Source organism: Aristolochia californica, unplaced genomic scaffold, assembly GCF_029961685.1.
Source record: "Aristolochia californica isolate CCGP_79_NKW_82.1479 unplaced genomic scaffold, dmAriCali1.0.hap1 SCAF_16, whole genome shotgun sequence".
In the NCBI taxonomy this organism is placed as follows: domain Eukaryota; kingdom Viridiplantae; phylum Streptophyta; class Magnoliopsida; order Piperales; family Aristolochiaceae; genus Aristolochia; species Aristolochia californica.
This window is the reverse complement of record NW_027181837.1, coordinates 1,152,516-1,179,663: the sequence shown is the minus strand read 5'-3', so window position 1 is coordinate 1,179,663 and position 27,148 is coordinate 1,152,516. Positions and strand designations below refer to the sequence as shown.

General features: G+C 37.2%; 2 protein-coding genes across 7 annotated transcripts; both read left to right on the top strand.

Annotated features, from left to right (window-relative positions):
- Window positions 1-308: 308 nt before the first annotated feature.
- Window positions 309-27,148, top strand: LOC137952930 (uncharacterized). Of its 6 annotated transcripts, none has more exons than XM_068800050.1 (13): window positions 309-460; window positions 576-681; window positions 990-1,083; window positions 1,389-1,497; window positions 1,598-1,734; window positions 4,845-5,066; window positions 5,899-5,994; window positions 6,354-6,482; window positions 6,811-6,930; window positions 7,576-7,902; window positions 8,196-8,280; window positions 8,676-8,928; window positions 19,583-19,648. In XM_068800050.1, the coding sequence occupies exons 1-6, from the start codon at window positions 416-418 to the stop codon at window positions 4,855-4,857; spliced, it is 504 nt and encodes a 167-aa protein (XP_068656151.1). In that variant the 5' UTR covers window positions 309-415; the 3' UTR covers window positions 4,858-5,066; window positions 5,899-5,994; window positions 6,354-6,482; window positions 6,811-6,930; window positions 7,576-7,902; window positions 8,196-8,280; window positions 8,676-8,928; window positions 19,583-19,648. The 6 variants fall into 6 exon arrangements, with proteins under 6 accessions (XP_068656151.1, XP_068656150.1, XP_068656149.1 ...); XM_068800049.1 differs by lacking the exon at window positions 19,583-19,648 and adding an exon at window positions 12,403-14,065 and having other exon boundaries at window positions 8,676-11,220; XM_068800048.1 differs by lacking the exon at window positions 19,583-19,648 and having other exon boundaries at window positions 7,579-7,902; window positions 8,676-14,065.
- Window positions 18,717-19,076, top strand: LOC137953482 (uncharacterized). Its single transcript, XM_068800899.1, has one exon. It carries the CDS (start codon window positions 18,717-18,719, stop codon window positions 19,074-19,076), a length of 360 nt encoding a protein of 119 aa, XP_068657000.1.

The window sequence follows — 27,148 nt, the reverse complement described above, 5'->3', positions numbered from 1 at the left end:
GAAGGACTGGAATGGAAGAAGAGGAAGGAGCACCGGAGTGGAGTGGAGTGGAGTGGAAGAAGAGGAAGGAGCAGTTGAGTTTGAGTGGAAGAAGACTGAGAAGCTGCTGGATTGGAGTTCAGAAAGCGCGGGAAGAATACGCAAGCTGAGCCCTTAATTTATAAGCGAACAGAGTTTAAACCCCGCAGTTAGTTTAGAAACCGCGTAGTTAGTTAAGATCGTTCGAGTTTAAATCTGGCGGTGGAAGATGAAGGCGCTCCAGAAGATCAACGGCTGCGATGCCTCCTTCAGCAGCGCCAGCGGGAAAGGGTCACTGCCATCTTGATTTCCCCCGCCCCAAGGCACGAAAAGAAAGAGGGCGAGGGGCTCTGGTCTGTGTTGATTCGATTCGTTACCTAGCTGGCTGCAGACGAAGATGGAGTATGAGAACAAGCACGTCCTCGCCCCCATGGTTCGCGTGGTCAGTTGGCAGTACCATGCCTTTTTTTTTTTTTTTTTTCATCTTGCGGTTGATTCCTTCATTCTTTAGCTGTTTATTTGCCCTAAAGAGTGCTATCCCATTCTTGTGCATGTAGGGAACTTTACCATTTCGGCTTTTAGCTGCAGAATATGGTGCAGACATCACTTACGGAGAAGAGATAATCGATCCTAAGATGCTGAAGTGTGAACGGAAGATAAAAGGTAACGCAAAAAAAAAAAAAAAAAAAAAAAAAACAGAGAAATTGTACCGTATGCTGGTTTTAAACATCAAAATTATAGTTTAGAACATGTTTTATGTTCTTTGATAATTTTCAAATTTCCACAGCTTTACTAGGAAATATTGTTTGTTTATCTAGGTGTTTAGCATAGAGGAAATATGGTTCTAAGGTTGCTAGATCTTACTGGTACCAAATCATGTCCTCTGTTACCCGAGAGAAGGATACTGGTTTTACACAAATTCTTGTTCATTCTGTGGTAAAATCTCTTAAATAAATTCTGTTTTCTTCTAGAGTCTCTTGGTACTACAGATTTTGTGGAGAAAGGAACGGCAGCTTTAGTTTTCAGGACTTGCGCCAAGGAGGCAGATTGGGTACTTCAGATTCTGTGAGGGCTCTTGCTGCTGCTCAGATGCTGTATGTTTATTCTTGTTGTATCTTAGATATAGATCAAGTTGTAAATAAGTAAATCTTGTTGGTGATCAATTACCGAGGCATTGCACTTAGTAAGTACTGGCCTAACCGGTCAATCATATGGAATTTATATAACTCTTACCTTTTCCAGTTATTATGCAAGATAACTTTGACAAGAAAAGGGTATTACCTAACTGATATTTTTCTCAAGTTCTGTATTTTGGTAATGTTTACCTCAGTCATAATTGGAGAATTTTTAGAGTGTATTTCCACTTTCAGGTTCAAAGATGTAGCGGCTATTGACATCAACATGGGCTGCCCCAAGTCATTCTCGATCAGTGGGAGCATGGGTGCAGCTTTATTGTCGAAGCCGGAGCTTATCCATGATGTAATAGATGTGTCTTTATTGAGATATGGCAGTTTCGGGATTTTTATCTTGATTATTGCTATTTTTATCCGGTGTCATATTGTAGTTTCATTTTATGCAGATTTTAACTGCGTTAAGAAGAAACTTAGACACTCCAGTAACTTGTAAAATTCGACTTCTTAAGTCACCTCAAGACACTATAGAGCTTGCTAGACGAATTGAGAAGACTGGTGTCTCTGCTTTTGTGGTTCATGGAAGGTAAACACTTCATATATTCCTAGTCATTTTTTTCTGAATGTTTGTTACAATAAAAAAATATTATTTCTTGTTGCGGTATATTCTGTCTTGATGGTTTATTCTAGTTTTATTTGGTGTTTCTTTGTACTTTGAGTGTTTATATAGGAAATTGCTCACCGATTCTTCCAAGTATTGTTTGCTAAGAATAATAAGATGAGAAAATATTGAATGTTGCGTGCTATTTGAATGAAATGTCTAGGAGCAAATATTCTGGAATGGATGATTTCTGAGAAGATTAACTTGAATATGCTTTGAAAGTTTGACTAGAATTTTGTATATCCGATATGTATCCTGATTTAACCCTTTGGAGTATCGACTTATGTTGAAAATAAAAGTAAATAAAAAATTTGGAAATATATGCTCTTCAGCAATCCTCCATTTTTTAACAAAGTTTCAGACTGGTATTAGATTCCAAACGAGTTTAGTGAACCCTTTTACAATCTTATAGATAAGCTACAAAATTCAGGACCTATTCTGTCTGTTGTATCTTCTCTGGTGAAACTTGAATTGGTATTTCCTCTTGTTTGCTTCATGTATAGGCCTGAAATTAAATTAGATTTAAAAAGGAAGATAAGTATTTAAGCACAAGCGGAGGTTGACAACATGGTGACCTTACAGTGTATCTATTAGAAAGCAGTTGATGAATTTGTGGACATAACAAGCTGATAGAGTCAATCTCATCCTTTTAAAAAATAAAAAATAAAAAGGCAGGTTGAGTTGATAACAGGGAAATGACGGCTGAAAAAGGCACCATGATTTAGAGTTGTTTGTAGTTCAGGCTGTCAACACAGTTGCAATGCTTAAAAAATTGGCCTAGTGCGTGTTGCCACCTCTATAGTGAACAATGCAATCTCCTACACTCAGACATCATTATCTTAAAGGTCATTTTAAATGTATGTAACGACTTTACATAAATAATGTTACATATAGTGAAGATTTACATAACTAAGTATAATATATTCAAGCATATTCACAGCAGGTTCTGGCGATATTAGTACTCGGTTCCACAACCATCTGAATTTTTATCTGGCGCATAGGACATTAGATGTTTAGATATGCGATTACTTTTGAGTACTCCTAAGGGTATGCACCCCTGAAACGTCCTGATTAACTTGCCTCAACCTGACCTCCTCCACATGGCAACGTGTTTTTCTCTACAATCCTGCAATCTGGCTGATAAGAAATATATTCATGGGGTTCAGACATTTGCTGACATGGGTATAGTTGGAAATAGTCCCTCTCAATGTCCAGACTTTATGACTTTTGTTTCTGGTTGTCGATTACTCTTTTTGTACTTAAAATAAGTGAATTTATGCCATTCAAAAAGTAGAAAAAGAGTTTATAAGTTGTAGTGAGAAGAGTGTTTTTCTCCATGTACTAATCTCTTACTTAAATGAATTTATAAGTGGGGAAAAGTGATCGACTTTCAGCCTAACGTGTTCCTATCAAATACAAACCATATCATCATTGTAAGATTTGTTAGTGGGAATTATTCCATATTGGTTAATAATTAGAAGAGTCATGTGGTTCTTAGTTGGGAAAAAGGCCCGGTTTTGCTATTTTAGTTTGTATGCTATATGTGTTATTTTTGTTATAGACCCATTGTCCCTTTGAGTAGGTTTGTATGTGAAGGGGAGTGTTAGTGGAAATAATCCCATATTAGTAAATATCAAGAAAAGTCATACAGATATTAGGTGGGAAAAGACCTCCCAACTTCGGTTGGGATGGACCTGGATCCTAATGTGTTCTAGAGCCTCATAATGCAAGAAGGGAGGAAACTATCTATCTTGTCTCCAAATCTATTAGTTTATAACTGAAACTACATGAATATTGACTTTCAATTAGCACTCTGTATTACATAATATGATTTAACCTCTTAAGTTTCTTTACAAGGAAATGGTTTTTCGTATACTCGAATAGTCCCTCTCAAGTTTGAGCATACAAGTTATAGATTTCCAACTTGTAATATTGTGAATGTAATTGTGCTGATGACAAGGCCCGGGTGAATATATTGGCAAACCACTTTTATTGAAAAGAGATAGTGTGATTCTGCATCTTGTCTCATAAGAAACTACAATCAAGTTCAAAATGTTTGTCCACTCATGAAAGACTAAATTATTTGCAATGTGAAGAACTGTTTGATTATCACAATAGAAGTTCATCTCAGGCTAAATTAGGCTTCTCTCTCCAACACCTTGTTGTGGAGGGAGGCCCTCTTTAGCAAGATATTGTAATCTTCGTCTTTTTTTTAATACGGATATCTTCTTTAAAAAAAAAAAAACAATAGAGTTTCATTAGTCCTTCAACTGTCAACTGCAATTCTTGGAGTAATGATTTTAACCAAATCATCTCACAAATCACATGAGTCGTCGCCTTATACTTTGCTTTTGCACTTGATCTTGCTACCATATTTTGTTTTTTTATTCGCTATGTAAACAAATTTATGAGAATTAGGGCACAATACCCAGACTTACATTTCCTATCATCTGACAAACCCACCTAGTTTGTATATGTTAAACCTTTTATACATATATGTCAATAAGATTTATATAACAACCCTTTCCCCGGAGCATGTTTAAATAGCTCAAAAACTCTTTTTTAAGCTCTCTGGTGGGAATCACAGGGAAGTGCATGTATTGACTTATGGCACTAACTCGAATTGCAATATGTTGTTTTGTGATGGATAAATACGTCAACTTTCCCACTAGTCCTTGAAACCTATCTGGATCGTTAACAATTCATCTCCTTTTGCTTCAATTGTTATCATGACATTGAGCTCCATAGGTGTGTCACTAAGTCTAAACCCCAACATCCCTATCTCCTTCAATAGATTAAGAACATATTTTTGTTGGGATAGGTTTATACTAAATCAAGATTGCATGATCTCAATACCAAAAAAATAATTAAAATATCAAGATCCTTTGTTTGGAAGTTTTTATGTAAATGATCCTTGATCCTCTTGATCTCATCGTTGTCAACCCATTTCATCTCATAACAAAACTTGGTTTCTTTTTATTAGATCGCTAAGGCTTTATTCTGTTGGTGGGTGAAGTGTATCCTATTTTATGCAGGTGGATCTTGTAATTGGAAAATTAAGTTGAAGCTTAGACTAAGGTTTCGTGTTGATTTGATTTCAACGCTAGCCAACGATACCAGCGGACCCGCTTGATGGCTTTCAGAGAATGGGAAAGATGATAGGAAGAAAGGTTGGAAGATGAAAGCTCAGGGGAAGCTTCGTTGCCTATGATCGACAGGGATTGGGTTGCAGAACATGCTAGACAGGTTATTCTAAGGTCGTTTTTTTTTTAAATGAAGGTTATTCTAAAGTTAACTGTTGATAAATTTTTCTTTCTCAATACTTAAGTTGTTTTTTCGAACAAAGGTTGTTCTTGTGACTTAGGTTGTCAAATGGGGATTTCTATTGTGAGACCTTAGGTTCAAGTCTCTGCGGGGGTAAAAGGGTGTGTGCATCTTTAGTTTACATTAAAAAAATAGACATTGATCTTAGGGTGATCACCTAGGGAAATATAAAGGAATCGTTCGTTCTACAAGATGATTGTCCTTTTCTGTATCAACGGGAGCACATAGAAAGAGTCAAGGGAAGTATTAATTCAAATCTTATATTAAGATGAGATATGATATTGTGCCACCTTAAGCTTTCGTTCAAGAATCTGAAATTTCTCATTTACACTGAAAATAGACAGTGAATTCTTCTCCCACATACCTATTAACTAACTCGTTTTCTTCCAATTATCTAGAGTAAAACAACTCTCCGCATACACTAACAAGCCCTGACAGGCAAGTTTTGGTATTTTTGACTTATCTATTGCTACCTGGTTATACTCCATATGACTTCAGTCGCGTACTTTATGAACTCACGCAGGGTTTGTCCATGTCCCAGGCCAATTATCTGTTTTTTTTAGCCTGGATGAGGCGTAGTGTTAATGGGAGTAGTCCCACATAGATAATAGTAAGAAATATCCCATAATTTTTAGTTGAGAAACAACTAATTTTGGGTAGTCATTTTTCGGATGGACCTTGTTACCCGAATTTGTCAGAGCTTCTAAGTTGAGAATGAATAACATGGATGTTAAGTTGTCTTTGGGTGTGGATAATGTGCTTTAGGTCTCAAGATTGCTCTTGGGTGGTGTAAATGTTATTGGGATCTATATTTGGGCAGCTGAGAGCTCATTCACAACATCAACCACTATACTGTGGCAGGTACTAATTTTTTCCCTTTACTAAATTGACTTGATATATCTTAAACAACCTAACATGTCCAAAAGTGTTTTCAAACCCTTGTTACATTTCATCAAATTTTACTGATTAGACATCTTATTATAGAGGGTTAAGGTTGTTGAGGATGCAGCACAATGTTATGGAAGCGATTTGGATGAAAGGCTACCAATTCATATTTCGTTCAGCCCAAGAAGTTTTTTTTTTACCCAAATCTGTTTTATATCTTATACCTGGGTGGAAAATTCTATTGGGATGCATTGACCTTGTTTTTTTCTGCTTTAGTACTATGCTGGAGGATCCTTATCCCTTTTGCGAGCGACTAATAAGAGATTGTTATGCAGGTGGTCTTGCTGAAATTGCGAGTTGGGGTCTACTTTTTCATCAAGCTGCTTAAGACCTTGTAACTTCAAAATGGGAAAAGTGTTACCATCCCTTCAAAATTTTAAGTGCATGTACAACTTTGAGATGAGGTATTGCTAGATTTCTTCTTGGAGTTTCTCTATGTTTGAATGTTGCTAAAGTCGTCGGTTTTTTTCATTTTTTTTGGCTATGGTCATGTTATGAGACTTCTTTTAATAGACATACATGAACTGTCTGGTGTTAGATGCCATGAGTTTGGAGACGTTTCTTGATCTAAAGATATGTTATTTCATTCATATTTTTCTGCCTGCATGGATTTTTTTTCTAGTGTTTGTGTATTTTATTTATGGGATACAGGTACTTGTTTTCTTTTCTTTTCTTTTAATATTCTACAAGTGCAATTTTTTTTTTTCTTAATATGTGGTTTCTTTTGCTCAGATTGCCCATTTTTTGTGCTGATGCTTCAAAAGCTTGGTCATTAGGAGATGCCCTCGCAGTGAGATTGCTTCACACGCCAAGGAGTTGAGAGAAGCAAAAGCATTAGTTGATGGCAATCTGGTAAACAAGTTCCAGTTTATTTATTCCCTGATTTTTATTTTTACGTCCTCTTTTTTCATTGCATTGTTTGTTATTGTTTTTCTTTGTTCTGTTCTACTAAGAGACAAAAAAGCTGTGAGATCATCATATTTCCTCTTACTGTTTTCCTGAACCCGCTAAATTGTCGTTGTTTTTGCCATTGTTTCTGACAATCCTGTTTGTAGCAAACATTGTCTTTCAAAATTTATTTCAACAAATCTTTTCTAGTCATCCTGAAACAGCCGGTCACTTCTTTCGCCACTGTCCCTTCATGGGCCAGGTTTGGAACACTTTTAACTTTTAAGTTTGGTCTCAAATTATGCTTCCCGCAATCAGTACCCTCTTTCCTTATCCGAACAGATCCTTTGGGAAAAATTTTGGTAAAATATTTTTGGTCTTTGTCTATTGCCATCATCGCATGGAATCTGTTGAACTAGCATTATAAGAGAATATTTGAGAACATGCAAATGAACCTGGGGGAATTGTGGGGAAAGCAATGCACTGTGTCCTTTTTTAGGCTACACACCCTCCATGTTCTCTCATTAGAAATGTTGGAAAGTTGTTTTTAACTTGGTCACCCACAATTAGAATCTTATGGCTTGGTTGGTGAAAACTCAACTTTGACAGCAGTTTCTGGGTAATCCTGGCCTGCCAAGTAAGAGTGGAGTCATCAGGGACCTGGTATCCTCCTTGTCTTCTCTGCTCTCTTCAGTCATTATGAGGCCACTGGTGGAGCTGGGAGCTCTCGTACAGGGTGTTGGAGTCTTCGGAGATGGTTTTTCTCTCCTGTTATTGTTGAGGAAGACTGCACAGTGGTCATCACTTAGGCCCCAGGGGAGAAAGCTCCTCGGGTTCTTCTTGACATACTTGGACAAAATTGAGGACATTTGCTGATCATTGACTGTAACGTGACCTCACACCCTGGAAGTGCAAACAGTATACTCTTTGGCCAGGGTAATTACCTTGCAACACCTTGCTATCAACACCTTGCACTATAATACTATCTTCTTTTTTGACTTTTTGTATTTTTTTCTCCTGTTTTATGTAACATCCTCTTTATCTGCTCCTTGCTCTGTTGAGAGCCCTCCTCTCCTCAAAAGGATTCCTTTTCTTTATTATGAGTTTCAGTCAAAAAGGTTGAAGGAACTTTTGCCATACTCTTAATGTTAAAAAAAGATGGAGAGATAGAAAACCTTGAGTATATTCGTGTAAGCTATTTCTTTTCTTCTATGATTTGGTTTTGTTAGGTGGTAGGGGATCAGCCAAGCACATCTGACACTGCACATGAAGTTGAGCTACTTCTACCCTTCACCAAAGATCCAACTAAAGAAGGTGTGTTAAGGTTTTATCATTGATAAGAAAAGCTATCCAGCTTGTCACATTTAATAAAATAATTTTCAATTTTCTAGTATGAGGTCTTGGTTTCAAATTTCACTAGGGGTAAGGATTAAGGCAAATGTGTAAATGTGTAATCAACATTCAAAATAAATAAATGAACAAAATAGTTTTGAAAGCCATCAAATCAATCAATGCTTACTCTATGAAATTTTGTAAAGCATGCAGCACTGAGGAAGTTATGAGTGTCGTTGTTGTTAGTGGAGCTATATTTTCTTCTGCTTACTTGTGTCCGAAAGTACCTATTTCTCAAGCTATATCAGACATAAAGATAATTGATTTACATATCTCTGTGGCTTATTTTTTTATACATTCATTTTGTTGTTCTCCAGGTTTCGTGTGTGCCACCTTTGCTGGAGATTCTTATTCTCAAAAACTTTTCTCTCTCTCTTTCTTTCTCTCTCTTTCTCTCTCTCTCTCTTTGTGTCAGGTTGATATAATCAACAACTTAAGGAGTAGGATAGATATACTGTGTGATATATCTGAAGAGGAGAATTCAAGGTTGAAAGTTGACGATGAAGGAAAATTTGGAAGTGTTGCTTCTCCTAAGAAGCCTGCTCACATGCTCACCTTGCATGAATTAAGGTAAACTTGACATTGTTCTAATTGCCTAGCATACAGAGTTTTCGTCAATTTTGAGGTACAATCGACACCACTTGTTCAGGTTGAAGCATGTTTTCACTTGGTGGGACTGATGGACCTTTTAATCGAGAGATTGTCAATGATGAGCAACTAATAAAATTGTGGTGCTCTAATTAAAAGAAGAAGAGATTTGGAGCTGATTTTAATGGATCTTCAATTGAATGTTTTTCTTTCTAACATAAGAATAGCCATTTTCTTTCCTCGAGCATGTAGCAAAACTTTCAAAGAACCTTGTTCCAGCATTGAGGTTCAGAGGTTGCTCTCACCCCCCTGACACCGAACATGAAGTTGAGTTACTTCTACCCTTCACCAAAGATGAAACTAAAGGTGTGTTAAGGTTTTATCGTTGATAAGAAAAGCTATCTAATTTGTCACATTTAATAAAATAGTTTTCAATGGTCTCATTGTGGGTTTTATAGTATGAGGTCTTGGTTTCAAATCTCACTAGGGGTAAGGACTAAGGCAAGTGTGTAAATGTGTAACAACATTCAAAATAAATAAATGAAAAAGATAGTTTTGAAAGCCATCAAATCAAACACTTAGGCTAAGATGGGTATTTCGCTCCAACACCTTATTGTGGAGGAAGGCCTACCTAGCTAGGTTTGTTAGTACTTTACTCTATTTTTTTATAGCTTATACACCACATTTAAAAAAAAAAAAAAAAATCTCAGTTGCTTCTTCTTTATACATTCGTTTTGTTGTTCTCTAGGTTTCGTGTGTTCCACCTTTCCTCTCTCTCTCTCTCTCTCTCTCATTTGTAGATATATTTACCGAAGACCATTTTACAAACACTTTCTTCATAGATCACAAATTTTATGATAAATATTCCAATGTCTCTAGGGAGGATCTATGCACCAGCTAATGGAAGCGTTGGGGTCACCTTCTCTCTAAGGGACTTAAGAAATGATACATAGTCGTAGGAATTAAACACCCTAATTCCAAACTAACGAGAATAATATAATAAACGCAGAAGAAGGGAAAAACAAGCACCGAAAAGCACAACAAGATTTATACAGTTTCGCCTCAAGGTGAGACTACGTCCTGTCTTCTGTCGCTGCTGTAATCCTATGAAGATGAAATAGTTTACAAAAGAAATCGCACACTTACAGGTATTTCTCTCTAACATCTCGGGTTGCAACTTGAGATGCTCATCGGATTAAGATTATAAAACCCTAAAAGCAGAGCCCCTCAATTATAAAGAGAAAACTAGGGCAACCGCGATACAAGAGTAAAATTTTCAAAGTGCCCTTAATGAAACAACAGTCAATATATCATGGACCGGGCTAGGGTTCTGCCCCCTACACCCACGGGAGGGGGGCTTCCCGCCCCTATCCAACCCCCACGACGACTTGACCGCGTAGGTTGATCCGCGACCAACTCAGTGTAGGGCATTAATTAGGCTCCACAACTTAACAACCTTCTCTCTAAGGGACTTGAGAAATGATACATAGTCTTATGCATGAAGAGCAGCATTATCTCTACCAAAATAGGATCCGTATGACCCAAAAGGTCCTCAGAAGGATTAGAGCAGTAGCTCCATCGTTCCATCTAAACACTGCTTCAAACTTTATTGGGCCAGGATTTTCCCAAGAACAGCCATCAAATTAAAACTGATACAGCCTTGATCTAAGGGATACTTGTTTGTCCTTCTTTACTTTAGCGAGAGTGTCAACCCTTTCTTTCTGTCTCTCAGAGGATAGGAGGGACTCTACATCTCCCTCTGACTCCCCCACGTCGATCCTCTCCTTCTAACCCTCAGAGAAGAGGAGGGACTCTCTGCTACTCCCTTTCCTTCCTCCTGAGTTTGGGAGAAAGGAGAGGAGAAGCTTCCTCCCTCTGATTTTTGTAAATAAATGTTAAATTAATTTATAAAAATAAAAAATGGTATTTATGTCCTTCTTTGGCAAAAAATATGAAGAAAGTGAGCATAGCGATTATTGAGATACAAATCCAGTGAGATTAAGAGTAATTTTCAATTTGTTAGGGGGTGAGAGCAATTAACCCACCAAAGAAAAAAGATTGTTATTTACTTTTATGCTAGGATCAAATGTATTGTGCCCAAACTGTTGTTATGTTATTTGGTTGTATAATTTGACTGAGTTTTAACTAATTGATATTATTAAATGCTTTGGCAACAGAAAGCCATGCAATCACTTCTTTCTTAGAAGAATTCTTGTTCCTTGGCAACCTGGTATCTGCATCTGTGACTATCTACAGTCATCAGAGTCCATTCAGGTTTGTTTCTCTCACATATTAGTAAAGGTGTCTGTTACAACACAACCTAGGTCCATGGAGATAACTGATGTCCAGGGGTGTAAATGGGTAAAGTACAAAATAAAGTAAGAGTATTCTATTACCCATTTGTTTTGGTTCTGTCTGGTTACAGAAATAACTCTTCATTACTCTTCATTGAGGGCTAAAAACACTCATGCGTTAGTATAGAACTGAAAAAACATCTTACTTCCTCCTGGTCATTTTTTCTTTCTTTTGCCCAGTTAGGTTAGCATGGCTTGAAACAGTTTTTACACAACAACATCAGAAACGAAGAGAAAGTCCTGCATCCCTTGCATTGTACAAAACTTTATTCTAGTTTTATCCGTAAGTTCTGATATTACAGTTTCATTGCGAGAATATAAAAGACAGATTTTATAGAAAGACATCTTCAAGGAAAAAGAACCACAGATTTGTACTACAGCTTGCATTCGAAACTCGGAAGATTGTTTAGTGGCAAGGACTATTTGTTAAGTGGAGGACTTGCAGCCCCACATGCAGACTCAGTAATCTACAGATGAATTAGCAGCACTAAGGAGACAAGCTGAAGCTTCAATGCAACAACTTGCTGCATTCCCATGCAGTTCATAGCAAAGGATGTTCAAACTGAAGATGAGTCTAAAAACCCTTCCCATGATGTCACAATGATGGACGGGTAATAAAGCTTGAAATTCAGTTTCAAAAACTCCACAGCTGCACCTAACAGTGGCTAGAGTAAGAGGGCACTAGGCAGGGAATCAAGTAAAGGGGAATGCGGCTCAGGTTGGATGGAATTTTGATAGTAAAGGTGCAGTATCTGTTAATTTTGAGAAGTCAACAATCAGAAACCACGGCCATTCTTCCGGTTGCTAATAAATTCAGTTTAGTAAGTCAACAGTTGAATTGAAAATTGGAAGGTTCAGTCCGTAACTTACATTGTTGTAATGGTACTTATTTTAAAAAGTCCATAGTGTGAGTTTTAGTAGGATACTCGGTCCTAGAAAGTTATAAATAAAGGATTAGAGACTGTTGCTATAGTTTTGAATCAGATTTAATTTATTCAAAACACTTTGAACTCAAGTTTAGCATCTACTTCTCTGCTTCTCTTAGTTTTTGTTTTGCTAGTTTCCTTCACAATCCAACATCAGCTTATAGGGTGCATTGCAGAAACAGCCAAGAAGATCTAGGAGACATACCAAATGTTCACGACACGTTTCTACAGCAAGGAAAGGTGGACAGTTTAAACTTGATATTGCAGAGCGATCACTGTTCCCAGCATTTGCCACCATTAGTGGAAGAGCATCAACCCCATCCACATAGCCATCCCCACCAAAGACACCCACTGCTGTTTGCATTGTCCGGTAAACCAGTTGAATGAAAAGTTCATACTTCGAATGCACAACCTGAACATGCTCAGGAAAAATCTCATAAATGGATCTCATTTATACAAGTCTAAAACTATTCTAGTTTTATCCGTAAGTTCTGATATTACAGTTTCATTGCAAGAATATAAAAGACAGATTTTATAGAAAGACATCTTCAAGGAAAAAAGAACCACAATTCATAAAAAAAAAAGTCTAAAACCATTTGGAGTATCGACTTATGTCGAAAATAAAAGTAAATAAAAAATCTGGAAATATATGCTCTTCAGCAATCCTCCATTTTTTAACAAAGTTTCAGACTGGTATTAGATTCCAAACGAGTTTAGTGAACCTTTTTGCAATACTATAGATAAGCTACAAAATTCAGGACCTATTCTGTCTGTTGTATCTTCTCTCGTGAAACTTGAATTGGTATTTCCTCTTGTTTGGTTCATGTATATGCCTGAAAGTAAATTAGATTTAAAAAGGATGATAAGTATTTAAGCACAAGCGGAGGTTGACAACATGGTGACCTTACGGTGTATCTATTAGAAAGCAGTTGATGAATTTGTGGACATAACAAGTTGATAGAGTTAATCTCATCCTTTTAAAAAAAAAAAAAAAAAAAAAAAACGGCACTTTGAGTTGATAATAGGGAAATGACGGATGAAAAAGGCACCATGATTTAGAGTTGGTTGTAGCTTAGGCTGTCAACACAGTTGCAATGCTTAAAAAATTGGCTTAGTGCGTGTTGCCACCTCGATAGTGAACAATGCAATCTCCTACACTCAGGCATCATTATCTTAAAGGTCATTTTAAATATATGTAACGACTTTACATAAATAATGTTACATATAGTGAAGATTTACATAACTAAGTATAATATATTCAAGCATATTCACAGCAGGTTCTGGCGATATTAGTACTCGGTTCCACAACCATCTGAATTTTTATCTGGTGCATAGGACATTAGATGTTTAGATATGCGATTACTTTTGAGTACTCCTAAGGGTATGCACCCCTGCAACGTCCTGATTAACCTGCCTCAACCTGACCTCCTCCACATGGCAACGTGTTTTTCTCTACAATCCTGCAATCTGGCTGATAAGAAATATATTCATGGGGTTCAGACATTTGCTGACATGGGTATAGTTGGAAATAGTCCCTCTCAATGTCCAGACTTTATGACTTTTGTTTCTGGTTGTCGTTTACTCTTTTTGTACTTAAAATAAGTGAATTTATGCCATTCAAAATGTAGAAAAAGAATTTATAAGTTGTAGTGAGAAGAGTGTTTTTCTCCATGTACTAATCTCTTACTTAAATGAATTTATAAGTGGGGAAAAGTGATCGACTTTCAGCCTAACGTGTTCCTATCAAATACAAACCATATCATCATTGTAAGATTTGTTAGTGGGAATTATTCCATATTGGTTAATAATTAGAAGAGTCATGTGGTTTTTAGTTGGGAAAAAGGCCCGGTTTTGCTATTCTAGTTTTATTTGGTGTTTTATTGTACTTCTGGTGTTGATATATGAAATTGCTCTCCGATTCTTCCAAGTATTGTTTGCTAAGAATAGTAAGATGAGAAAATATAGAATGTTGCGTGCTATTTGAATGAAATGTCTAGGAGAAGATACTGGGATGGATGATTACTGCATTTCTTAGAAGATTAACTTGAAGGTGGATATATATCCTGATTTAACTCTTTGGAGTATTAACTTATATAAAAAATATAAGTAAATAAAAAAAAATCTTGAAATATATGCCCTTCAGCAATCATCCATTTTTTAACAAAGTTTCAGACTGATATAAAGTAAGTTCTGTACAGAATGGTATTAGTTTCCAAATGAGTTTAGTGAACCGTTTTGCAATACTATAGATAAGCTACAAAATTCAGGACCTGTTCTGTCTGTGGTATCTTCTCTCGTGAAACTGGAATTGGTATTTCCTCTTGTTTGCTTCTTGTATAGGCCTGAAATTAAATTAGATTTAAAGGGGAAGATAAGTATTTAGCACAAGCGGAGGTTGACAACATGGTGACCTTACAGTGTATCTATTAGAAAGCAGTTGATGAGTTTGTGGACATAACAAGCTGATAGAGTTAATCTTATCCTTTAAAAAAAAGAAAAAGGCAGATTGAGTTGATCACAGGGAAATGACGGATGAAGAAGACACCATGATTAAGAGTTGTTTGTAGCTCAGGCTGTCAACATTGTTGCAATGCTTAAAAATTTGGCTTAGTGCGTGCTGCCACCTCTATAGTGAACAATGCGATCTTCTACACTCAAACATCATGATCTTAAAGGTCATTTTAAATGTATGTAACAACTTTACATAAATAATGTTACTTATAGTGAAGATTTACATAACTAAGTATAATTGATTCAAGCTTATTCACAGCAGGTTCTGGCAATATTAATACTCTGTTCCAACCATCTGAATTTTTATCTGGTGCATAGGACATTAGATGTTTAGATATGCGATTATTTTTTAGTACTCCCAAGGGTATGTACCCCAGAAAAGTCCAGATTAACCTGCCTCAACCTGACCTCCTCCACATGGAAATGTGTTTTTCCCTACAATTCTGCAATCTGGCTGATAAGAAATATATTCAGGGGGTTTAGGCATTTGCTGACATGGGTATAGTTGAAAATAGTCTCTCTCAATGTCCAGACTTCATGACTTTGGTTACTGGTTGTAGTTTACTGTTTTCGTACTTAAAATAAGAGAATTTATACCATTCTAAAACTAGAAAAAGAGTTTATAAGTTGTAGTAAGAAGAGTGTTTTTCTCCATGTACTAATCTCTTACTTAAAATGAATTTATAAGAGGGAAAAAGTGATTGACTTGTTCCTATAAAATACAAACCATATAATCATTGTAAGATTTTGTTAGTGGGAATTATTCCATATTGGTTATTAATAAGAAGAGTCATGTGGTTCTTAGTTGGTTCTTCGGTTAGTCATATTGGGATGTACCTGGACTTAACTTTAACATGGAATGAAAGCGAGACGAGCCTTGTTGGCCCGATTTTGCTATTTTATTTTGTTTTCTATATGTGTTATTTATGTGTTAGACCTGTTGTCTCTATGAGTAGGTTTGTATGTGAAGGGGAGTGTTAGTGGAAATAATCCCATATTTGTAAATATCAAGAAAAGTCATGCGGATATTAGGTGGGAAAAGGCCTCCCAACTTCGGTTGGGATGGACCTGGATCCTAATGAGTTCTTGAGCCACATAATGCAAGAGGGGAGGAAACTATCTATCTTTTCTTCAAATCCATAAGCTTAAAACTAAAACTACATGAAGATTGACTTTCAATTTGCACTTTGTATTACATAATAACTCTTTAAGTTTCTTTACTAGGAAATGGTTTTTCATATACTTGAATAGTCACCCTCAAGTTGGAGCACACAAGTTATAGATTTCTAGCTTGTAATATTGTGAATGTAATTATGCTGAACCCATAAATGGATTTATTTAGTATAGAAACTTCGTTTTCCTCTTCAACCACAATTCTACTTAGTTGTCCCATGTCCACATCTTGTAGAGATCTCTGTTAAGGAAAACTTTTTTTTTATATCTATCTAATAAATAGGCCAATGATAGTTGGCAATAATAGAGAAAAAACACGAATGGAATTTAATTTGGCAATAGGAGAAAACAAAATTCAGAGTAATTAATTCCCTAAGTTTAAGTAAACCCGTTTGACAACCAATCTTTGTTTGATTCATTCCTTACTATCATTTGGGTTATATTTCACTGTTACACCCACCTTTCTTATTTTATTTTTTTTAGTGGGTAATGATGTCAAGTCTGGAATGTGATTGTTTTAAATGACCTCCATGCCTTCATCTGTTGCCATTCACAAACTTGGGTGTGTTAGAGCATGTTGGTAGGATTGGGAAATAACGATGGATGACAAGGCTGTGAGGAAAGAGGCACAATTGGGGGATAAGGGTTGTGTAGACATAAAATGGGATATTGGGTGCGAAGTATTGGCCTTCACTTAGATACCAGATCTGTCCCCTTTTCGTAGTCTATCATTCAAAAAGTTGGTCCAAAGATGAATAGATTCAAGAAATCACTTACCTACAAAACCTCATCAAACGAACCAGATGCCTATATTTCTCTATTTTTTAACGATGTGGATGACTAAAGTGGAGCATTTTTTATATGCTTTTTTTTTTAAATGGTTTAGATGCCTTCTTTTGCACACCTTTAAAGTAAAAAATGGATCTACCTTGTGATGAACGGTCACCGCAGAATAGGGCAAAAGAGGATTCACCTCTACCATAAGAGGGTGGCTTCAAAGAAGGTAACATCAGTCGAGGTATAAAACTTCTTTGGAATATGGGTCATAGCATATGTATCCCTTTTTATTTGTAAGTACCCAATAAAATACACTTCGTGGTTCTAGCTTATAACTTGTTTCCATTTGCGACGAACAATGCACAAAATACACACTGAAAGACACGAAGAATCAATGAAAATGGATTCTTCCTAAGAAAATAATACATAAAAGGGTGTCTCATTATTTGCAACACATCATGGCATTCTATGATTAGATAACAAGCCATCTACATAGCATACGGCCAAAAAAATTGTGGAATATTCATACCATGTAACAAAGATTGGGCTACTTTAAGCAAAAGCCTAGTTTTTCTTTTGGTTGCCCAATTTTGTTTTTGGGGTATACACATATTGATGTAAAATACCTTTTCCTTACAAAAGGAAGAGAATGTGGAGGACCTGTCTTCTCTCACATTATCTGAACAAAAGATTTTAATTAGAAAACCATATTGCAGAGAGACCATTATATAAAATAGATGAAAATAGGATAGATTTGATACATACGTGAGTCCTTAAAGTATGATTTGTATTATCGAATGATCTAAATGACCTCTAAGGGTCACAATTGATAGACCCAACTATCAGACTCCTATGACTTATTGGTGGACATCCTTCTTCCTCAGTCCTAAGACTTGTAAACTTTTCCTCTAGACTAATGGTGTAACTCTTTTTCTACCTTCCTAGGTCCACACAAAAGGAAACTTCTTTGACATACCCTAACTAGATCATCAATGTGACCTATTCCAATAGGTGTTTGTAACATCCTATTTCGCATGAGATTTATACAACAACCTTTTTCCTAGAATCCCTTTTAATAATCTCAAAATCCTTTATGTTGCCTCAAGATGAACTCTTTGGAAGTTTTCCATAAATTGACTTAGAATCCCTACTATAAATGTTGTTAAGGAATAGTCCCACATGGATTAATGAGTACAAAAATTTTGAGTTTATTAGTTAGGAAAGAGGTTTCCTAAGTTGGCTAGTCATTTTGGGATGGGCCTTGGACCCAACTTAACATGGTATCAGAGCAAATACTCATATGTGGGCGTACACCTAAACTATCCACTTGTAGAGCCACAAAAGAGGACCTACACCTAAACTCTCTACCTGTAGAGCCACGAAAAGAGGGCCTACACCTAAACTATCCACTTGTAGAGCCACAAAAAGAGGGCCTACTCCTAAAACTATCCACTTGTAAAGCCACAAAAGAGGGCCTACCCGTGAGGGGAAGTGTTAAAGAATAGTCCCACATGGATTAATGAGTAAAAAAATCTTGAGTTTTTTAGTTAGGAAAGAGGTTTCCTAAGTTGGCTAGTCATTTTGGGATGAGCCTTGGACCCAACTTAACAAATGATATATCTGGTATGTGCCTGTTGCATAAATGAGCTTTCCAATTAACCGCTGGTATTCATTCTTTTGTTGAACTTTGGACTCTTGTTATCATCCAAACAACCCATATTCTTCTAACATATCTTTGACATAATTCCTCTGGGATAACACCTACAGTTGCCTTACTTGAAACAACCTCAATGCTAAGAAAGTATTTCAAGTACCTCGAGTCTTTCATTTGAAAATGACTTTCTAGATACTTCCTTTACCTCTTCAATTCTTTTTTCTCTCTTCCCAAGAGCAATATATCATCAACTAGACCACTGATACTCCAATTCTTGATGACCACATCAAAACAAATACTAAATGGTCACAATGATTTTGGGAGAAAAGGGGGTGAGGCAAGCCGTTTTCTCCCTCAACCCGCATTTCTGCCTCAATGCAAGGCTTCTCGGACTTCATTGGTGGATGTGGTATGGATGAGATACCTCTTTCCGGAAAGAACTACACTTGGACTAACGGCTTGCAGCAATCTATCCTCTCAAAATTGGACCGTTTCTTGGCTTGTCATGACTGGTTGCAGTTGTTTGGGAATGTTATTGGAAGAGTTTTCAATAAGGTAGGGTCTGATCATTGGCCTATCATGCTGACCTCCATTGTTGAAAAATGGGGGCCCTCTCCTTTCAGTTTCAAAAACTCATGGTTGATGGAGAAAAATTTTGATGCTCTTATCGGTGGATGGTGGGCTGAGGGTTCAAGCTTTGGTAGAAGGGAGTGGGCCTTCCCTCTAAAGTTGTGATTCATAAAAGGAAAAACAAATAAGTGGGCTACTAGTCGTCATGCCTCTTTGGGTGCCGAGAAGGCCTCCCTTCCTCTCTCAGATCGCGGCCTTGGACCTGGTAGAGGAACAAAGGTACCTAACTTTTGATGAGTTTTCTTCACGTGTTTCTCTAAATTCTAATCTCAAAGGCACACACACTCTTACACTTGTCCCAATACTTGTTTAAATAGTGATTTAACCTTCCATGGTGGGCACATTTCTTTTCTTCACGTCTTAGTGATGTACTTTATTCTTTGTCGTTGTGCCTCACAACTTCAATGCCTTTTGTTCTGTATTTATGTGCCATTGATCTGCAGTAGAATTTGGACAAGTTAGCATATGTTTTGGTTTCTTGCTCAACCATATTTTTAAGATACTAGTTCATTGTATAGAACTATCTTTTCTTTACATTTGTTTTTTAGTGTTGCAAATCACTGCAAACATCTGCTTTTGTTATTAATTGTTCTTGTGTTGAATAATTGCAGAAAAATTGCTGATAGACCAAGGGATCCTGCAAAATGGAATGAGATTGCTGATATTGTAGCAGCATTATCAATCCCTGTTATAGCAAACGGAGATGTCTTTGAGTATGATGATTTTCAACGTATAAAAAGTGCAACTGGTAATTGTCATATCAGGGTTTAGTCTGGATGTTTGTCCTTTTTTTTCCTTTTTAGTGAAGGAAAAGTCTGAAATTTTTTCTTATGATAAAGAATATAGCTTCTCTCTCTAACGAGAAAACAATAAATGCTGATAACAGACCCTTTGGTTACAATTAAGCCTTTTAGAAGCATGACTAATATCACCTTAATTTTATGGCTTTTAATAAATCACAATCTCTGTCACTGGCAGAACAGCAAAGCATATAAAAATATTTTTATATGAGTTTCTTTTTTTCGTGATTCTTGAAATATGCTATTTCTGTTAATGCCTCACTTTTCCTTGTGACAATATGTTTAGTGTTTCAGAAAGAAATGTTATAATTATCTATATAGGTTTTTAAGCATTTATAATTCATGTAAATATTAAAGTGCTCTAAATGAATTTGGCGAGTTTCAAGTGAAAATAGAAACTGTGAAGCAGTCAAAATTTTCTTTTCTCTGAAACAACTGAGGAGATGAAAAAAGGAAAAAGAAAAAAACTCTTAATAATGGTGTAATTGTGTTACTGGAAATATGACTATGACATCTTGTTTAGTTTTCACTGACAAAAAAAAGAGAAAAGAACATTCTAGCTTGAAACCTCTGCCATGTTTTAATGTACTTCTTAAGTAATTCATAAACCTCTGGAGTTTCTAGGTGCTTCATCTGTGATGGTGGCTAGGGGGGCTCTCTGGAATGCTTCAATGTTCAGTGCCAAATGCATATTACCATGGGAAGATGTCAGAAGAGAGTATGTACGGAAGGTGTGCATCTCATCCCTGAAATGGTGTATTTTGAGTTCTGGAATGCATCTTTATTATATTAAAAAAATCAATCTTGGTTCTAGAGCAATTTATTTGTTTTTTAAGAGAAAAAACCGATCTTGTTTCCGGAGGATTCTTTTCGTTATTTTCTTTTCTCAGTGCAGAGTGTCTTATGGGACAACGATCTTAGAAGCACCAAGCAAACATTGAAGGAAATGATAATGCACTACTCGTGCCTTGAATTTCCAGAGGGAAAGGCTGTGACGAAGTCTGAGACATTGGCAGACTTAGCGTAAGTTCCTTCGCGTGTATGCTTTCTTTGTGACGGTGTGGAGGTACAGTTTTGACACAAATAAGGTCCATAGTAGTTGCTGCATTCATTTCAAATCTGTTTATATAAAAATACTCCATATTCTTAGTAAGCTCTTTATTCCCAACCACTCTTACTAAAAAAGACAGGCTATGGATATCATCACTGGAGTTCTATTGCATTAGTGATGCGGGAGAGAGGAAGAGTGGCACTTGACTGACGCTTTTCCCCTTTAGTGCCAGCAACTGCTGCTCCCCAAGCTCAATGCCAAAATCCTGGTGAATTTTGCTACCTGCCTCCTCTTATATGATGGAGGAAGCTGCTACTATGTATTGCTATGAAACTGCTGCAACTTTAGCGCCAGCAACTGCTGCTCGCCAAGCTCATTGCCAAAATCCTGGTGACTTTTGCTACCTGCCTCCTCTTATGTGAAGGAGGAAGCTGCTACTATGTATTGCTATGAAACTGCTGCAAGCGCCTAAGTACTGTTTGTTATCCCATGTTCCACTAGAGAAGTTAAACGACTCTTACAGGAGCCTTGAAGAGAGTTTGAAAGAAATAGATGAGATGAAGATTCTTTGCACTAGGGATTTCAAGTGTGGTTTTATGGTGAATAGCCAAGAATGAAAACTCACTTAATGTATCTTGGAAAAATGCTAGAAGTGACCAGGTGGCCCCTTCTATATCCCTCAAGGTACATTAGACAGGCTGGTTGGAACTGGTTCACGACAAAAGTTAAAATCCATAGCACTTTCCCCTCTCCACTGGTGAACCTACTCAGTTTTCATCCGACTAACTCGCGTCGGTCACCTTGTACGTCAAAGAGAAGGAAGCAGCCACACCCCTTCAGTTCCTGCCCCTGATTATGCCAAATGCAAATAATCCTTCAAATGAACTAACCACCTGGCTACAGCAAAGTATACCTGACTGACCACCTCCACTGGAGGCCAGGGGGCTAGGGCTAGCCATGAGCATTGAGCTAGAGAGCACTAATGGCTCGTCTAAGCTAGCTCCGAACCTGCCTCATGGCCACAATGAAGGATGAAAGTGCTGAGAAGAAATGAATCCGAAACTGTGACTGAAGACCAATGGAAGACAGTAGAGAAGCCTGGGGGTCCATTTCCTGCGGTGAAGAGTTGGCTTGAATACCTGCCTTCAACTTAGGAAAAGGAGAGAATCTTACGTTTGGGGCATAAGGTGGTGAGTGGGAAAATGGAGATACTGGTTATCAGGAATGACTGTTGGTGGTGCTTCCACTTGGATAACTATTAAGGGCATACCATTTTATATCTGGTGTGAAGAAACATTCTGTGCTATCACGGAAGTCGTCGGCCATGTAAGGAGTTGATCAAGAAGCCTTACAAGGCGAGATTTGTTAGGGTTAGGATGAAGGTTGCCATTGCTGTGCCTTTTTTGGTTTGCTGGCACTCCCAATTTCAGTAGGTGTTTCAACTTCCATGCTGTTACTAGAAAGATCCACTCATTGATGAATTCTTACCAAGGAGGAAACCTCAATGGAAAAGCTTCAGCCTCCAGCAATGGAAGATGAAGAGCAATTGCCAAAGACAAGGCAACAAAAACAAAACCAATGTGGTTGACAGGAGAACCAGGCCAGAGACTCAGAAGCCTCTGCAACCCTACGTATGGCTAGGTAGTCTGCAGGAGCATTTAATACTCCTGACCAGTTTGGAGAAGACTGAACCCAAAGTCACTTAAATCCGAATTCATATCTGTAGCTGAATGTGGGGCCTCGCTCCCCCCAACAAACGCACTGTGTCCTGGGAACAAATTGCATGAAGCAATGAAACCCAACTTGAGAATGGGAGACTACTACTCAATTCCCACAGGAAATTTGGGTTGATAGCACCCTTGAGGTGACAATTCAGCACAGCCTTTCAACCCATGTTTCTGAGACCCCTGATGCTCATTTAACCGATGGTTCAGCCCAGCGTTAAACAATCAAAGAGGAGTTGGTAACAAGCAAATCAGACCGGATGCTGCAAAACCCAAAAGTGCCCAGCTCCATCGAGTCTCGTGTCTTCCCCAGCAAAGCATACCAGGTAAGCTTTATTCTCCCAATAGGCTTCACTCAGTTCGTACCTCTACGGTCATCATAGATAAGCCTTTCCATCTTGAGGACATATTCTCGGAGGATGCCAATTGGATTATACAAAACTCGTGCTACGTGGTACAATCCTATCAACCAATGCTTATTGTTGACAAATATCCTCCCAATGCAGCAATGTAAACCAAGTCCCACCAATTAGGTTAGTGCATCTAATGTTCTAAATAGTGGAGTCGGGGCTGATGGCGACTGCGGCTCGGGCAACTGCGACAGGGACATCAGGGAAGACGTTGTCTGCAATGGCCGCGACATCCAATGTGACCCACACCGACGGCGTCTCTCCCCCTCCCGTCGACAGTTCAATCACCATTCTACGGCAAGACGATCTTGCGTATGTCGTGGACCTAAGAACCTTGATTTTGGCTGGGCGTCTCCCTGTCGATGAGGAGAGTAGTTGTCTCAACTAGGACCCCAAGGACGGAGGACGACGGTGACACTCGTGGAAACTGGACCACGATTTCTAGAAGACGAAGATCACCACCCAAGATGGCATGCATCCGTTTCACTTTTGGAAAAACCTTTGCCGTATTGGAGAAGCTCAACTGTGCCTCTGGTGCCGTCATCTGCATCACCATTTCCAACGATGCATAATGATTCTCCATTTGCATCACCATTTCCCTCTCTTTTCTTCCGCTTGATTCATTATATATTAATAAAACTTAGCAATTCAAAAAACAAGGGGGGGGGGGGGGGGCTATGATGTCCACCATGTAAAGATGTATGACACTTGGTTATCGTGTGTTAGTTTTACTAAGCGGCCTGTGTAAAGTTTCATCATGCTTGCAGTTCATGCTGAAGTGAATATCTTGTGTTAATTTGGCAATCTAGGTGGAATAAAGTTCACAAGCTTTGCCACCTGAAAGAAATATCAAGTTATTAGAAAATGTGAATCAGATTGCAGAAGTGATTTCTTCTCAACCATTAATCTCTGTACTTATTAGGTTATCATTGTCATGCTTTCCTTTTGATTTCTTTTACTTTCTCTTTCCTCCTTGCTTTCTCCTCCTTTTTAAATTCAACTTTATCTTATCTTAAATTTTTTATGAACCATTCTAGTTCTGTTTCAGTGTCCTTAATTAATATAGTGTTCTAACTGAAGGGTTTCATTTTGACCAAAAAAAAAGTTTTTTTTTATTTTTTTTCCAAGAACAAGTGTCCTTTCTATCAAGTGTTCAATTATTGGTTCTCATCTACATCTAAATGTTGTTTTCGTTATTTTTTACACATCGTAGTGTCATCAGTTTCGCACTAAGAACCCTCAAACTCTTAAAGGCTAAATTGAAATTGTGGTCCTCAACATGCCACTCTACTGCCAATGCTGAAAAGGCTTTTCTCTTATCTCAGATTGTTGACCTTGATAATGTGATAGACCCCAAATTAGTGTTACCTACTCTAGAAGGAGTAAACAACACTTGGAAGGATAATTGGAAGGTGATTAATGTGGTCAGGGGAATTTTGGGAATTTGACAATTTAAGTGGTTTAGGGAGGGAATTTAGAGAGCCAGCTGAGGGAGAAGAAGGGGCGCGTCGTTTTGTCTTCAGAGCGTGGCTCAGGAAGAGTACTGGTCTCTCGAATATCAGTGGTTATCGGCGACTATTTCCGGTGAGTTCTACATCGATTTCGACAGAGGAGTTTCCATTTTCATCTCTATTATAAGTGTGCTCAGTGATTACGGCTATCGGGGGGTTCGTTAGCTCTGTCGAGGATTCATCGTCGACTCAAGGAGAGTGTATTTCTTTCGATTTCAGCAGTGAAGGTTTGTCGATTACTTTTCTTTGGCTTGGAAGTCTTTATTCTTGTTATCGGGTTGTATCATAATGTTGAGCAAAGGTGTCTCAGTTCCACTGAATTCTTCAACAGAATTTCTCTTAAATGCAAATTCCAAAGAGACTGTATATATGTATCAGTCTGCATACAAAGCCAGGTGTTATGAAGTCTTCTCAACAAATAAAATATTTTGCAACAGGTCACAGAAGCCTCATATTAATGCAATAAGTTATTACAGTAATTAAAAATATATGGAGTAAACAGGAATTGTAAGGTGCTATTTACTGTCGCACACCTAAAACAGGAACCATTGAGGCAATGTGCTACCGGTGTTCTAGAAGCTTTCAAAAGTGCTCCATAGAATGATGATTTGCATGTTGACGATTTTTGTCCAGAGAAATCCACATATATGTAAGTTATTCAATGTTGATTCAAAGATATCCATTCCCAAGTCGTGTCTTGTACTTTTCTTAGTCAAATTGTCTTAGACAACTCTCTTGGAATTGTTATATGAATAGTTATCCTCCTTGACAGTTGTTTAAATGAAGTATAAGATGGTCCTTGAACTTTTCATACTTTTCCTTTGGGTGATAAACATATTTGCAAATTGCATTCATCTTTGAGCACAAACTTATAAAGCGACCTTTTCCATTCATGAAATAAAATATTTTATCGATAAAAAAATTGCTAACTCATTAAAAAAAAAACCATATCCGAGGCTGGGAAATGCAAGCAAAACTTCTTATGAACTCTTTTTCAGTCATTCCAGTTTATTTAAAGACATGCACCATGAAACAACTGAAAGGGCCAATATAACACAATCAAGTAGGCCATCCAAGAGCAATTGTTGTCAAAGTATCATACTTGCCTCCCGAAAATATGCATAACTCACTAAACTTCCTAGCAAAAAAATTTTGTCAGGAAGCCTAACTACCTGATTTCCTTGGGAAAGATGCCCTCCATGAGGAAGATCCAGGGCCATGATTCTCTCATGTGGCTTCAATAATGCCCGTTTAATCCTTGAAGTTAGTTGGAGACCTTGACAATGATTGCACATTAACTGCAAAAAGTATCAACATAAGATCAAGTGATAAGTAGAGTGAAGCTGGGATGAGAATAAACAACCACTCATTGTAACAATTAGCCATCTAATCACTACAATAAAAAGAGTTAATGCATCTAATTATTATTATTTTTTTTAAATGATGTTGAATTTTATTAAAAGATAGCTCGAACGAGCAAATTACAAGGGGATTGCATCTAATTATTGACAAACTCATATAGTGCACATCTCATACAACCAACTGTCTCTTCCCCAACAAGAGAAAATATTTTAATTTGCCAAAGAACTATCGATAAAACATTCTCCTCCAGGTTTCGTGATTCCACCTTTCCTGGAGATTCTTATTCTACAAAACGTCTCTCTCTCTCTCTCTCTCTCTCTCTCTCTCTCTCTTTCTCTCTGTGTCAGGTTTCATTACTTACTTGTTTATCAAACGGTAAATGGATAAATTATAAAATTTGATAAAAATCTATAACAATTTAACAAGAACATTTTGTTGAATCAAATGTTGAAGGACATCTGGGTCTTTCAAAAAATGAATACAGCCATTGACTTGCATATTGTCCTCTGCCATTAAAAAATAAAAAGTTACAAAAAATAGATCACTTAAAAAAAACTAGTACAGTCATAAACTTACAACTTGTCTTACATTAGCATATTTGTTTGTCTACGAGGAGGAAAGTTGGGTGGCAATTTGAGGAGGGGAATTAACTTACGGTTCTTTTGACATTAATATTCTCATAGAATAAATTACAAATTGCCCTTAAAACTTAAATGGGTAATGGGGTATTTGGTTACAAAATAAGCATTACTTTTATCCATTCTGTTCAAATTCATATTATTTTCCTATTTGACTCATGATGACCATAAAACAAGTTAGTGATCTTCATATAGTTAATAACCCTTTTGTATGTGAATCATGCTTCTTTGTTCAGATGAAAGTTAAGATACGAATTTTGGCTATGTTGTTCGACGATGATGTTGAGAAATCCACAAGGCTTGAAACTGACTCAGAAGTAGACATGAGATTCTTATTACTTCAAAGAAGATCAAATTTGATGAAACAATTGGTTGAAAAGAATTCACAACGCATCTATTGGGCTCGTAAACATCAAGATACAAAGAATGTTCCAAATCTCCCAACATCAAAGTATGTGTCGCATGGTAATATTCTTGTCTCCATGGTATCAACTAGTTTGGCTCCCAACAATCTATACTCTTAAAGCATATCTATGACATACTTACATTGTGTCATCACAACACCTTTACTTTTCGCCACTTCAATGTCGAGAAAATATTTCAATGGTCCCAAGTTTTTAGTTTGAAAATGTGCAGAAAAATTAGACTTGGTATCCTCTATACCGGAAATATTAGATAATA

Coding starts and splice junctions, on each gene's coding strand:
- LOC137953482 (XM_068800899.1), top strand. CDS start 18,717: ATGCAAGGCTTCTCGGACTTCATTGGTGGATGTGGTATGGATGAGATA.
- LOC137952930 (XM_068800050.1), top strand. CDS start 416: ATGGAGTATGAGAACAAGCACGTCCTCGCCCCCATGGTTCGCGTG. Junction 461..575: donor TCGCCCCCATGGTTCGCGTG/GTCAGTTGGCAG, acceptor TTGTGCATGTAG/GGAACTTTACCATTTCGGCT. Junction 682..989: donor GTGTGAACGGAAGATAAAAG/GTAACGCAAAAA, acceptor GTTTTCTTCTAG/AGTCTCTTGGTACTACAGAT.